The following is a 13,802-nucleotide window of genomic DNA, read 5'->3' as shown; positions in this document are numbered from 1 at the left end:
ATATTTATGTATAAGAATATGTGTACATATATAACAACTATGTTGGGTGACCACATTTTAGCATTCCATCTCACCTAGAAACAACCCAAAGATTTTCAATTATCACCCTATTTAATATTAGTCTTAAATTCAACTAAGAATTTTATGGGCGCCTGGGTGGCTCAGTCAGTTAAGCGTCCAACTTCGGCTCAGGTCATGATCTCACGGTTTGTGGGTTCGAGCCCCGTGTTGGGTTTTGTGCTGACAGCTCAGAGCCTGGGGCCTGCTTCAGAGTCTGTGTCTCCCTCTCTCTCTGACACTCCTCCCCTGCTCATGCTCTGTCTTTGTCTGTCTCTCAAAAATAAATAAATGTAAAAAAAAAAAAAAATTTAAAAAAATTTTAACTAAGAATTTTAGAAGATTTTCAAGCTGAAATACTATAGAAAACAATTACCGTTGATACACAAAACATTTCATAATTTCTACTCAATTTATTTGAACATGTCCTTTTACTTTTTTGTGTGCATTTTAACATGTGGACATAATCTTAGCTTATGTTGTCAGTAAACCAGTATAAGAATTATAGGAATTTAGAATGACAATCCTAAATCTCTATAAAAAGTAAAACATACCCCACACTGACAAAGTGAGGTGAAAACATATGCCTGTCTTCGAATCAAAAGTATTGAGTCAGTCTGATCTGATGAAACAATCATTTGGATTATATAAACCTGGTTTCCTATAGAAAAATGCTCCTGGGGGAACCTGGGCAGTTCAGTGGGTTAAGCGACTGACTCATGATCTTGGCTCAGGTCATGATCTCACAGTTTGTGGGACTGAGCCCCGTGAAGAGCTCCACACTGACAGCACAGAGCCTGCTTGGGGTTCTCTCGCCCCCTCTTTCTGCCCCTCCCCCGACTTGGATGTGCATGTGTGCTGTTTCTCTCAAAATAAATAAATAAATGTAAAATAAAATGCTCCTGAATTAGTTTTTGTTGAATAAATAAACATAAAAAAAATTAAAAAAACATAAGTGTTACTTGAGCTCTGGAAAGTACTCAGACCCGTACTCCTTTTGTAAGAGCATTTATCCAGAGGTAGGCAAAAATTTCATACTCATAACAACAGGACCCAGGATAGAATAAATATAGGACACAAAAATTCACCGGTACAGATCTAAAATTCACTAATACAGACATTCTCCTTTCCAGAAGAGGAGAGAGGGATTCTTGCCCAAACAGATGGATAAACAAAAAACTAGCAAACCAAATTGTGGAGCATTTCTCACCTGAAAGAAGAGAGATCTCTATCAAACAGACCAAAACACTAAATTCCGAGTCACTGTCAACTGCATTCATTTGTTATTGCTGTGCAACAGATGACCAGCAATTTAGTGGCTTAAACCAAAAAAACCCCACGTCTTACGTCACAGGTTTCTGGAGCGAGGCTTAGCTGTGTTCTTGGCTTCAGGATCTCACCAGCTTGAAATCATTTTGATGGTATTGCAACCTCATCTACGGGCTTGACCGGAGAAGAATCCGCTTCCAACTGCACTCAGGGTATTGGCAGAGTTCATTGCCTCGTGGCCCTTTCCATAGGCACTTTGTCACGTGGCTGCTTACGTCTTTAAAGCCAGCAAGGGTCTCTCACTCAGGGGAGGTCCAGCCACTCTTTTAAAGCTTTACCTGATAGCATCAAGCCCATGATGGATCATCTCCCTTTTAATTAACTCAAAATCATTTGCTTTGGGAGCTTAAGTATCTGCAACAGCTCTTCATGCTTGCCTTATTCTGCAAGCTAGAAGTAAGTCACAGCTCCTGCCCACCCTTAAGGGGAGAGAATTACACAGGGTGTGAACCTCGTGGGGCGCAAAAGTTTTCAATTTTGATGCAATTCAATTTACTACTTTATTAATTTTATGAATTATGCTTTTGGTGTTGGGTCTAAGAAGTCTGCCTAATTCAAGTTTACCAACCTTTTTGTGTTTTTTTTTCTAATGTTTATAGTGGTTCCCCTTACATTCAGCTTCTACGATCAATTTTGAGTTAATTTTGTTATGATACGAAGATCAGGGCCCAAATGTATCTCTATCACTGTGGGCCTCTAATTGTCCCAACTTCATTTGTTGAAAACTAAAGAAAGATAATCTCTCCCATTGATTGCAAATTAATGGAACGGCCCTGCAGCCAGTCTTAAGGGTTAACTCGCTCTTACTTACTGACTTAGAAGGTTAAGGTTAAGGTTAAGAAGGTTAACACCCTTCTTACTTACTGACTTAAGGCTCTTGATCTGTAAAAGAACTCATTTACTTTTTTTGAGATTTGCAGACCACTGGCCTTGAGGAGTGAAGGACCCGAACTTTCCCAGGCCACAGCAGCCAGCAAGTCTGTTTAAAGCTGCCTCCGCTTTCTGACTAGCTTTAGCAAGGTTTTAGCAAAATGCTTTTCTTCGTTTAGATCACGCTGATGATTTTACTGACCTCCCTTTGTGTATCTGTAGACCTTGCCCTCCTTTGAGGAAAGAACAGAGTACTCCTGCACATCAACAAACAGGAACCGGACCCCCTTGCACAACCCCTGAGCACTGAGATAACATTTGGAGCTGGCATCATCAAGTCTGCACATAATCAAGAAATGTTGCAGGCCACTGCACTCCTTTTGCTGGTTAACTACCCTAAACCCATTAAAACCCCCGCTGGGTCAGGCAGGAAACCTCCGAGTTGGTTTTTGGACAAAAGTCTGCCTTCTCCCCAGGTTGCCGGCCTTCTGACTAAAGCCCATGTTCCTTTCTCGTCAAAAACTCTCCTCCTGAGTGATGGCCTTCTAAGAGACTGGCAGCTGAACTTGGGTTTGGTAACACATTGACCAGGAATGTCAATATTAGTCCGGACTCTCAGTTGTGTTTCATTAATATATATGTTTATCTGCATGTGAGTATTACACTATCTTGATTAATACATGCTAATAGCAAGCTTCAATACCAGGAACTGAAATCCTCCAGATTCGTTCTTTTTAAAAAAATCCTTTTGGCTAAGGGACGCCTGGGTGGTTCAGTCAGTTACGCATCCGACTTTGGCTCAGGTCATAAACTCGTGATTCATAAATTCGAGCCCCGTGTCGGGCTCTGTGCTGACAGCTCAGAGCCTGGAGCCTGCTTGGGATTCTGTGTCTCCCTCTCTCTCTGCCCCTCCCCTGCTCATACTCTGTCTCTCTCTCTCAAAAGTAAATAAAACATTAAAAAAAAATCCTTTCAGCTATTCTGGGCACTTTGCATTTCCATATACATTTTAGACATAGTCTTTCACTTTCTGGGAATAGAGCCTGCTAGGATTTGATAGGGATTTCACTGAATATATATATCATCTCTTCACCTGAAAAGACTCTGCATCCCAGATCTCAGTTTGGGTGGTCTTCTCTTCTCGCACAGATTTAGGATGAATTTAAAATATAATTTTGGCAATTTATTCTCCTTATCCTGCTCGTTAGAGGAGGACATCTTGCCTTTTCCAATCGGCTACATTCTACTCCTAAATGGAAGTTATCACAGGTTAGCTTTAAAGTATCAAATAACACGGGATCAGAGGACTAAGTAACAACCTTTCCTGCCCTTTCTGTACCAGACAGGCAGGATCGCAGGTAGTAGATAAACTCTTCACAAAGACTGCAGGGAGAGGGTATCATTATTGTCCACATCTTACTGGTGATCATACGGAGGCAGAGAGTGGTTTTAAAGCAGTGTCCAAGATCAGAGATACAGGAAGCAGGCAATCTGGGTTTCTCATCCTGGCAGTCCAGCTCAAGATCTTCTGCTAAAAACAATTACTACTATTGGGGCACCTGGGTGGCTCAGTCGGTTAAGTGTCTGACTTCAGCTCAGGTCATGATCTGGTGGTTCGTGGGTTTGAGCCCCACGTCGGGCTCTGTGCTGAGAGCTCAGAGGCTGAAGCCTGCTTCCAATTCTGTGTCTCCCTCTCTCTGTCCCTCCCTCGCTCACACTTTGTGTCTGTCTCTCTCTCTCAAAAATAAATAAACATTAAAAAAAAATTAAAAACAATTACTACAAAAACTGAAACTGAATGAAATCCAGGGTAGAGGTTGATTTTAACATCTGTTAATCTTAAAAAAGAAGTTACGACAAATGAAACAAAATAAAAATGACTATTCACATATGAAAAAAAATCTGGAACTGGCAATGGAAAACATGCGTTCTTTTGAAATGCCCAAAACTATTTACAAAATCTTTGAATGTTTTAACTAAATATTAATACATATTAAATAGACTCAAAAGAGAGACTTTCTCAAAGACCTAAGCATGAAAGATATATTTGATAGCTATTAATAAGGGGTTGAAAAAGCCTACAGGGGGGATTTGAACCAGGATGATCTCTGGACATTGACTTTACATTTTGGAAGTTATAGAACAGTAATTCCGTCCATGAGATGCATATGTATTTGTGTGTGTGTGTGTGTGTGTGTGTGTGTTCACGAGCTTCTAAATAAATACAGTTATATATAAGTATTAATTATCAGCAACCAGCTTTTGGAGAGAATTGTCTGTCTTTTCTGGATGCTTTTGATAGGAAAAGCTTGAATTCTTCCTATGTACATCTGGCATTAAAAAAATAATAAGTCCATAGCACTGTAGACCGTAGCTATGACCCAGCTCCATGAAATAGCTTGTGGACATTCACTGTTTGTTCTACATATTGGAGTTTTAAATTTTACTATCTAACAACTACAGTTGGTGAACACAAATTATGGAAAAGTTAAACAAGGAAAAAGTTGCAAATAATATGTCCTTATTTGCATGTTAACAAATGTGAACCCAGCTTTCACCTCAACACCAGTTATGAAATAATCCAACCATGGCAAGGACACACAGTGTATGAATGGGAGTGACTTTAGCCATTTGGGAATAACAAGGGTTTTCACCAGGACAGCGCTGAGCTCATTTACTGGCCTACCCTGGTGCTTTCCTGCTTGACATTGGTCACAGAATTTAAAAGAAACAAGAACTTTACTGCACACTTAGAGATCAGGTGCACAACCAGTGACATCAGACATTAGACTTAGATTTTTTGTTTGTTTTCCTTTCTGGACATGGTAACCGCACTACCGAGCATTTTTTCCATCGCGGTAATAATAGAATTTCTCCTAGGAAATTTTGCCAATGGCTTCATAGCACTGGTGAACTTCATTGACTGGACCAAGAGACAAAAGATCTCCTCAGTTGATCACATTCTCGCTGCTCTGGCTGTCTCCAGAATTGGTTTGCTCTGGGTAATATTAATAAATTGGTATGCGACTTTGTTCAATCCAGATTTCTATAGCTTAGAAGTAAGAATTATTTTTCAAATTGCCTGGGCAGTAAGCAATCATTTTAGCATCTGGCTGGCTACTAGCCTCAGCATATTTTATTTGTTCAAAATAGCCAACTTCTCCAGCCTTATTTTCCTTCGCCTCAAGTGGAGAGTTAAAAGCATAGTTCTTGTGATTCTGTTGGGGTCCTTGTTCTTTTTGGTTTTTCATGTTGTGGTGGTGAGCGTACATGAGAAAGTGCAGACTGAGGTATATGAAGGAAACGGCACTAGGAAGACCAAATTGAGGGACATTTTACAGCTTTCAAATATGACTATATTCACACTAGCAAACTTCATACCCTTTGGTATGTCCCTGACGTCTTTTGTGCTGTTGATCTTTTCCCTCTGGAAACATCTCAAGAGGATGCAGCTCTGCGGCAAGGGATCCCAAGATCCCAGCACCAAGGTCCACATAAGAGCCATGCAGACTGTGGTCTCCTTTCTCTTGTTCTTTGCCGGTTACTTCTTTACTCTGACGATCACAATTTGGAGTTCTAATTGGCTGCAGAACGAGTTCGGCTTCCTCCTTTGCCAGGTTATTGGAATCCTATATCCTTCAATCCACTCATTGATGCTGATTTGGGGAAACAAGAAGCTAAGACAGGCCTTTCTGTCATTTCTGTGGCAGCTGAAGTGCTGACTGAAAGAAACAAAGAGGAGCATCGTGTGTCTTCTAGGAGAAAACCAGTTGATGGAGCCCATAACATTTTATACTTCTTACCTCTTTTGGGGGTGCCTGGGTGGTTCAGTCGGTTAGACCTCTGATTTTGGCTCAGGTCATGATCTCGCGGTGCATAGGTTTGAGCCCCGCGTTGGGCTCTGTGCTGATGTCTCAGAGCCTGGAGCCTGCTTCAGATTCTGTGTTTCTGTCTCTCTGACCCTCCCTTGCTCATGCTCTGTCTCTGTCTCTCTCAAAATAAATAAACATTAAGAAAAAGTATACTTCTTACCTCTTTTTCTAATGAGTATATCATGGAGTAATTTCCAAAGGTTTACCTTAGAAAGCCTTTTATTTAAGCATATCACAAAAGTATATGCAGATGTGTTTGTGAAAAATATAAGAAAAATTATATGATTATCATTTCATTAGCTGATTTTTTCAGGTAAGCAATCTAATTATACGAAATATTGTAAGAAATTCCTCAGGATTATGAAGCAATGTGTATTTCATATACATATTCTATGTTATTATTTTCTGGTTTAAGAGTTTATAATCTATATTTATGCATTTTTAAGAATGACAACTTAATCTCAGGAAATAATTGCTCTTTTCCATTGTAATTAGATCCATGCATATGTACCACGGTGTGTTTAGATTCTATTGTTTGGATCTTCGGTCTTTTGGATGGTAATGATATTGGATTGTAAATCACAGATTGAGGATGAGTGTTTGGGGTAGGTATTATTCCATCATAAATTTGTCATGGTTAATAGAGAGCCATCAGAGCTTTATTAGAAAAAGATGCACACAATAAAATTCAAGAGTGACACTTATATTTAGAATAAATTTCACATATGTGTATAAGAAACAAAGCTAAAGAATATTAGATTAATACGAGTAGGTAACATCTCAGAGAAAAAATCAAGTTCTGCAGTAGGGATGAGAAAGAAAAAAATGATCGTGACTTGCTTCCAATGCTTCTATGTTCCCATATGCCACTAGGAAAGTCATTTCTTACGGTTTGTGAATTAAGAAGACCTTTTTGGAAGTTGAGGTCTGATCTCAAATTGTTCAGTTTTCGTCTTTGAATCTCTGAACTGCCAATTATTTTTTCCATCTTGCCACCTAAAAGTTTCTCTTAAGCTTCAAATAACAAGACTCAGCTGTTCCTTGTCTTAAAAATATGTTCATTATAAGAATAGTAAAAAAAATAATATGGGGGCACCTGGGTGGCTCAGTTAATTAAGCATCTGACTCTCGGCTTCAGTTCAGGTCATGATCTCATTGTTTCGTTATTCAAGCCCTGCATCAGGCCCTGCGCTGACAGTGTGGAGCCTGCTTGGGATTCTGACTCTCCCTCTCTCTCTGCCCCTCCCCTGCTCTCTCTCTCTTTCTCAAAACTAAATAAATGTTTAAAAATTATGATACATAATTATGCTTCTGTATATACTAAAATAGTATTTATTATATGTGTGTAATAAATATTAGGAATATCTTCAATATTTGTTTTATTAGAATCTTGTGGAAATTGATGAAATAATGTGTGGAGATGTTATTAATAACATTCTGTTATAAGAAAGAAATGTGTAACCTTGTTCAGGAGGTCTGTAATAAATCTTACATTATGAAATTTTAACGTTATCAAAACTCCAATAAATCACTTCTATATCTGATTTATTCATTTGTTTTTAATAATCTGTCTGCCCCAGTAAAATATGAACAATGTAATGTGTAGATCATGTCTATGATGTTTCCTGCTGACTCCTCAGGATATAAAGCTGGCCCATAGAATAGTTGCTCCAAATGATATGCGAATGACCAAAGAAATGGGTGAATAAAGCTATACTATGGCTGGAAAACCAATGAAAACAAAATCCACCACAAAAATCTGCAGGATGCACGGATTTCTTGGTTCTGTTTTTTCACTATTCAGATCGTCTAAATGAAACTGCACACTTTCAGTTCCAATTTCTGTATTAGACTGGGAAGACAAAATGCTGCCACAAATAGGCTCCAAACATAAAAGTGACTCATACATAATGCAGATTTAAATTGCTCTTTTCACAGTACTGATGTGTTTGAGGAGCTCTCTCTATACAGTTATCCAGGGAATCAGACTGATCAAAAGGATTCCCTCTTTAACATGTGGTTGGGATCGCCTTGGAGTCATCCCCATTCCTGATGGCCAGGTTGAAAGAGGTGTATGGAGAACTGTTCACGGAGAGATTTTGTTGGGATGGGCCTGTAAATGATGCACTCCTATGTAAATGATTTTCACTCCTACGACATTGTTCAGTTTTTGGTCACATTGCCGTAACCGTCTATAAGGGAGGCTGGGAAACATAGCCTCTCTATAGCCCAGAAAGCAGATGACATGGAATTTAAGACATGTCGCAGGGCACTTAGTACCATTTCAACCGAAATAGCCAATAAGTTATCGTAAAACAAACAGTTTCCTCCTTTAGAAGCATGGTGTAGCTTGCTTATGTCGCTTGGATAATTTATACATGCTCTTAGATCAGTCTCGAATATCCGTTCTGTTTTTCTATTTCTTCATACACCCTAAAGAGTTCAAGTTCAGCTAAATGTTTCTATCCTCATATCACCATAAGTGATCATGCACTGTAGCATTTGCAGCTTCCTCGTGTATATTCCCAGTGCACGTTGCTTGTAACTTCCGATTTAGCTCTTACAATATTATGCACTAATTATTTATAGTTATTTGCTCTAGAACTTGGGTGTGCTCTTTGAACTATAAATAATTTTATTAAATTATTCCTCTAAATGATATTGAATCAGCAAACATACTTGATTGGTAGAAGGATCTTATTCAATGAGTGATGAATAATGACTGAGTTATATAAAAATTTTTTTTCTAGCAATTTCTATTCAAAATCTAAAATATTTGCATTCAGAGGAATGGCTCAGGGAAGATGAAAGTAGAAATTAGTGGCAAATAATCTCTCTTATATTTGCAACCTGACTTCATACCTTGCATGTAGTCATTAACACAAATGGGCATTTTCAGCCAGTACCAACGAAAAGTGGACATTGATTAGCATTTACTCTGGGAATTAGATAGTAGCTGACTATAAATAATAAGAGGGTTATTTAGGAAGCTTTGTATCTCTTCCTATTCTGTTTGGTTTAGCACCGGGATATGGTATCAATAGAGTGAACTATTCCTTTGTGAAGATCTCTGAAACTATATCACATAGCAGAATTTTGGCTGTCCTTTCTGGAATAATAATGAAAATAGCTATAAATGGATGTCAACCTGCAACTGTCTAACTAGAAGCTGACAGTGAGGCACCACATCGGAAATATTTTCATGGAAATGTCAGTTGGAATCAGATCTCCTTTCTGACAGGGGCAGCAGAAATCCTCTCAGGAATGCAGGGAGATGGGTTCATTGGATGGGCAAACGGCACTGAGTGGGTCACAAATGGGAAAGTCTTACCAGCTGATTTCATCCTTCCTAGCTTGGCTATCCTTACCAGCTACCAGAATCACTCAACAGTGGGTCACTGTTTGAGTCATTTATGAGGGGGTTGTCTCCACATCCATATGTCACTGGTAAACTAGCTAAAGTGATTACTATTCTTTGGGCACTAATGGATCACTTAGCTACCTGGTTTGCCACCTGCCTAAGCATTTCCTGCTTCCTTAAGGTAGCCAAGTTCGTCCCACTTCTTTTTCATCTGGCTGAAGTGGAGAGAGAACAGAATGGGTCTCGTGCTTTTCCTGGAGCCTTTGTTCTTGTAGTCTGGTAACCTCTTAATGCTGGATGAGTCGTGGTGCGTTGTGGTGAGTTGTGGATGAATACCTTTAAAGTACATGAAGGAAACATGACTTTGCATTAAGACATAAGGACAACTTTCTGTCTTAAATGGCGTCTGCTTCCTAACTTGACCTAAGTTATCCCTTTCTCCTGTCCCTGACCTCCTTGCTCCTTTTATTTCCGTTCTTGGTGAGACACCGAGAATTTGCAGCTCAACCTGATGGGCTTGAGGGACTCCAGCAGAGGTCTGTCAAAGGGGCATGAAAATGGTGACAATCTTCTTCCTCCTCTTCATCATTTACTTATTCCCACTCGAACAGCAAGTTGGATCTTTCTTAAGGTGCATAGATATCAATCAGGCCAAGATGTTTGTCGTGGTGATTTCAACTATCTTTCACTCAGGCTGCTCATTCTGATTCAGGGAAACAGCAAGCTGAGACAGAGACCTGAGACTACTGTGGCACCTTAAATTCTCTCTGAGAAAACTAATACATTTAGCTTTATAGATAAGATTGAAAGCAGTTTCTGTATTCTAAGAGAAAATACCTTCACAGAAAGACCTAGTAGGTTCATTCTGAATTTCAACATTTCTTTGATCAGGTCCCTTCAGATGTGAAAAAGCACTGAAGTTTCCCTTACACCATGCTGTTACCTAATCCTATTTTCTCAAAGTGATCTGATAGAATGTTTGATTAAAGGAAATATCTCTGCATAGTAACACGTGCTGGTAACAAAAGATGCTTTGAGACACAAGGAAGAAATGTTACAAAACTATAATGGAATATTAACAAATGTATATCATATACAATGCAATATGAAGAGATATATGTAATCGCAGTCATAGGAAGGGAAAAGAATAACAATTTTTTGAACTTCAGATAAATTAAAAATTAGAATAGAAAAAGGATTACAAAATATAAAATGTTAATATAAGCGTAATTATAGTTTATATAAATATAAAGGTATAAACATTAGTCTGATGTCACTAATTTTGGAAAGGGTCTGAAGCAATGGGATATTTCACGCAGTATTCATAAGATTATAAACTGGAAACAACCACTTTGTGCAGTAGGGGGGAATTATGTAATCAAAGTGCAGATGCATTTCCTAAGACATATTAATCACACTTCGATTCAAAGCCCCATAATCTTTGGTACTTGTGCACCAGGGTATGTATATATATATATATATATATATGCAAAAATATGCATATTACTATTTTTCTTAATAGCTGAAATTGAGAGGTCATACAAATGTCCATTATGACAAAATGGGTAAATAAATTATGGCATACTGATACAAGAGGATACTATACAACAGGGAAAATGAACGAATTGGATCTATGATGTTTTTTAGCTGTTTTTTAGAGCAAAAAAAGACAGTCCTGAAAAGGTAAATTTGTAAAGCATAATACATATTCAGTGTAGTGTTTGGCTATGTTTGTATGTATGTAGTGCTACTTTGACTCCTGTAATAAAAGAACCTAGATTTAATCACAGTAGCATGCAAACAAGCAGGTGGTAGAATTTTGCTTGCTAATGATGCTATTAAAATATGAAGGAAAGATTGTATGTTGTATTATTATATAGAGGCTATATACGTGTCCATAGGAAAGTACCATGCTTGTTTTTCCATAATTTTTTCCTAGGGCATTTTTCCATAATTTTTAGAAAGAAGTAAAGGAAAAACTAGCAAGCAAATCACCATAAATATGTTTAGTTTTTAGTTATTCTTGATTAAGTAGTAGGTAAAATGTTTTTTCAAGCAAGTCTCAATTCTGAGAACGATACAAGAAGTATCATAAGACCATGGAGAATATTGGTAGCACTATCCCATCACACTGAACTCTTGTCACTTGGAAAACTGGATGAAGAAGGACCTATCAGTTAGAGTTCTCCCATTTAGCCACCACCACCACCATCGTTATATATCTCATTTAATGACTTGTATTTGACATGTTTACATATGTAAGTTGGATGACGTCTAAGTAATTTCCTAAAGATCCTGCAGGTAACTTAGTAAATGGCAAAGTTGAAGTTCAGCTGAATACCTTCATAAATTGAGTGTTCTTTAGTTTAGGTGTATTACTTGAGCAAATTATTTACAGTTGCTTTGAAAACCACAGCGTAAATGCACAGAGACCTATCTCTAACATTAGAAGTAAAAGGACTACTGAAAAATGAAGCCTTGTAAGAGGATGGTGTCCTTGTGACTATGTATTATATTTTGCTTATTTGAGTGGCATTTGGAGATCCAAGTTCTGCTTCTTGACTTTCCTCATAAGGACAGCCTCTGGTGATGACCCAGAAGTAGATAAGCTGTCATCCAAGGAAAGCTACTCACATGATAGTCATTACCAGTTTCTTTCAACTTGGAGAATGACTACACCACGATTTTATCTATTTTGTGACCAAAGTTTGGGATAAGAAGGAATTGTTACCATTTTTCTCTCAACACTACCGAAAAGGAAAACTTTCTTTAAGATCGTAGTATTATGAGTATTTTATTCAGTTTCCCCATAGAAGATACTTTTAGAAGCAGAGCAAGAAATTCTTCTTATCACTAAAACCGTAAGACCAACAAAATGAATAATCAAGACAAAAAATTCAATACACGTCTTTAACAACCAATTAAGCACAGTGGAATAGAGAATTAGTGAAAGGGAAGATAATACCCAGTATGGAGCATACAGGGCCAAATAAATGGAAAATCCAGGCTAGTGGGTGGGTAAGACACAGGAAGGCTACTGTCAGAAAGTCTAACACTGTCTGGAGTTCTGGAATATATAAGAGAGAAAACGGGTGGAAAACAATATTGCTGAGTTTCCCCAAAATGAGTAACATGTTTCAATCCATTGATTAAGAAATCACTGAACCCCAGACAAGACAACAAAAACAATCTAACTTACAAACACCACAAGAATCCAAAGATCCAGAGAAAACCTCATAAAGAGCCAGAGGAAAAGAGGAAATTATATTGAAAGAAACAGCTATTTCAATGATTTTTAAATGAACTCTGTATATATCTGGGGACCAGGTACAGTTTGTTCGGTTGTCAGTTTCGGTTGGATATTGCTGGGAAAATTTGATTCCGTGAAGTGTCTCCTCCCGGAACCGGTGCACCAGCCTGTTCATGTTCTTGTGGTGCTTGAACAAGAGTAAGACTGGGCTGGACCCAGTGTAGGAGCCATTTCAAATCTTTACTGTCTCAATCTATTAATTCTCAATTCATCAAAGCAATTTTCCATGATCAAGCTCCAAGCCAACGGGCAAGGTGGTTCCCTCACTGATAGTAGAAGATACTGCAAAATTACTATCCAAAGGGTATAGCTACAGTGAGGGTTAAAGAATTTCTGGAAAATGAGGTAAGCCACCCTGGTTTACCTTGGATAAATTATTCAGGCTCCTCCCATGTACAAAAGAGGCTCATTCCTAACTGACCATCCTCCAAAGTCCAATGCAGTTCACTGCAGTTAGAGCATTATTCTTGAATTCTAGGATCTTATAATCTACATCCTGTTTGGCTATGTCTCTTCTTAATTTGGTAATCAAAGAGTTTAAGAGACAAATTATTTACCTGGTAAAGATGTAACACAGAGAGCTGAAATGACAGGATAAGCACAGCAAACAGCCCCATTCAGATAGAGGAATAATAGAAAACATAGTGCAATTATGGCTCCTAGAAATTTTGAAGTCATGTGTGGAAAATATTTTCATGACCCTTTACTTTTTAAAAAATTTATTGATTGATTTAAATTTTTTTCCAGCTTTATTGAGATCAAGTTGACAAATAAAATTGTAATATGTTCAAGGTATACAACATGATCTTTTTATATACAAAAGAATTCCCACAATCAAGTAAACTAATAGATTCATCATTTCAAATGGTTACCTTTTCTTTGATGAAAAAGTTTAGGATCTATCTTATTAGCGAAATCAATTACACAATACAGTATTATCAATTCTACAGTTGACACATGCTATATTTTATATCCTCAGAACTTGTTCATCTCATAACTGAAA

General features: G+C 38.0%; 1 protein-coding gene across 1 annotated transcript; it reads left to right on the top strand.

The window, feature by feature from the left end:
- The first annotated feature begins 5,078 nt into the window (after nt 1-5,078).
- LOC122225571 (taste receptor type 2 member 20-like) lies at nt 5,079-5,978 on the top strand. The gene has a single exon (XM_042948425.1). The coding sequence runs from the start codon at nt 5,079-5,081 to the stop codon at nt 5,976-5,978; it is 900 nt and encodes a 299-aa protein (XP_042804359.1).
- Nucleotides 5,979-13,802: the final 7,824 nt, after the last annotated feature.

The sequence above is a fragment of the Panthera leo genome, chromosome B4 (genome assembly GCF_018350215.1).
Source record: "Panthera leo isolate Ple1 chromosome B4, P.leo_Ple1_pat1.1, whole genome shotgun sequence".
Lineage (NCBI taxonomy): Eukaryota > Metazoa > Chordata > Mammalia > Carnivora > Felidae > Panthera > Panthera leo.
The sequence above is the reverse complement of the archived record's forward strand: the minus strand, read 5'-3'. Positions and strand labels throughout refer to the sequence as shown.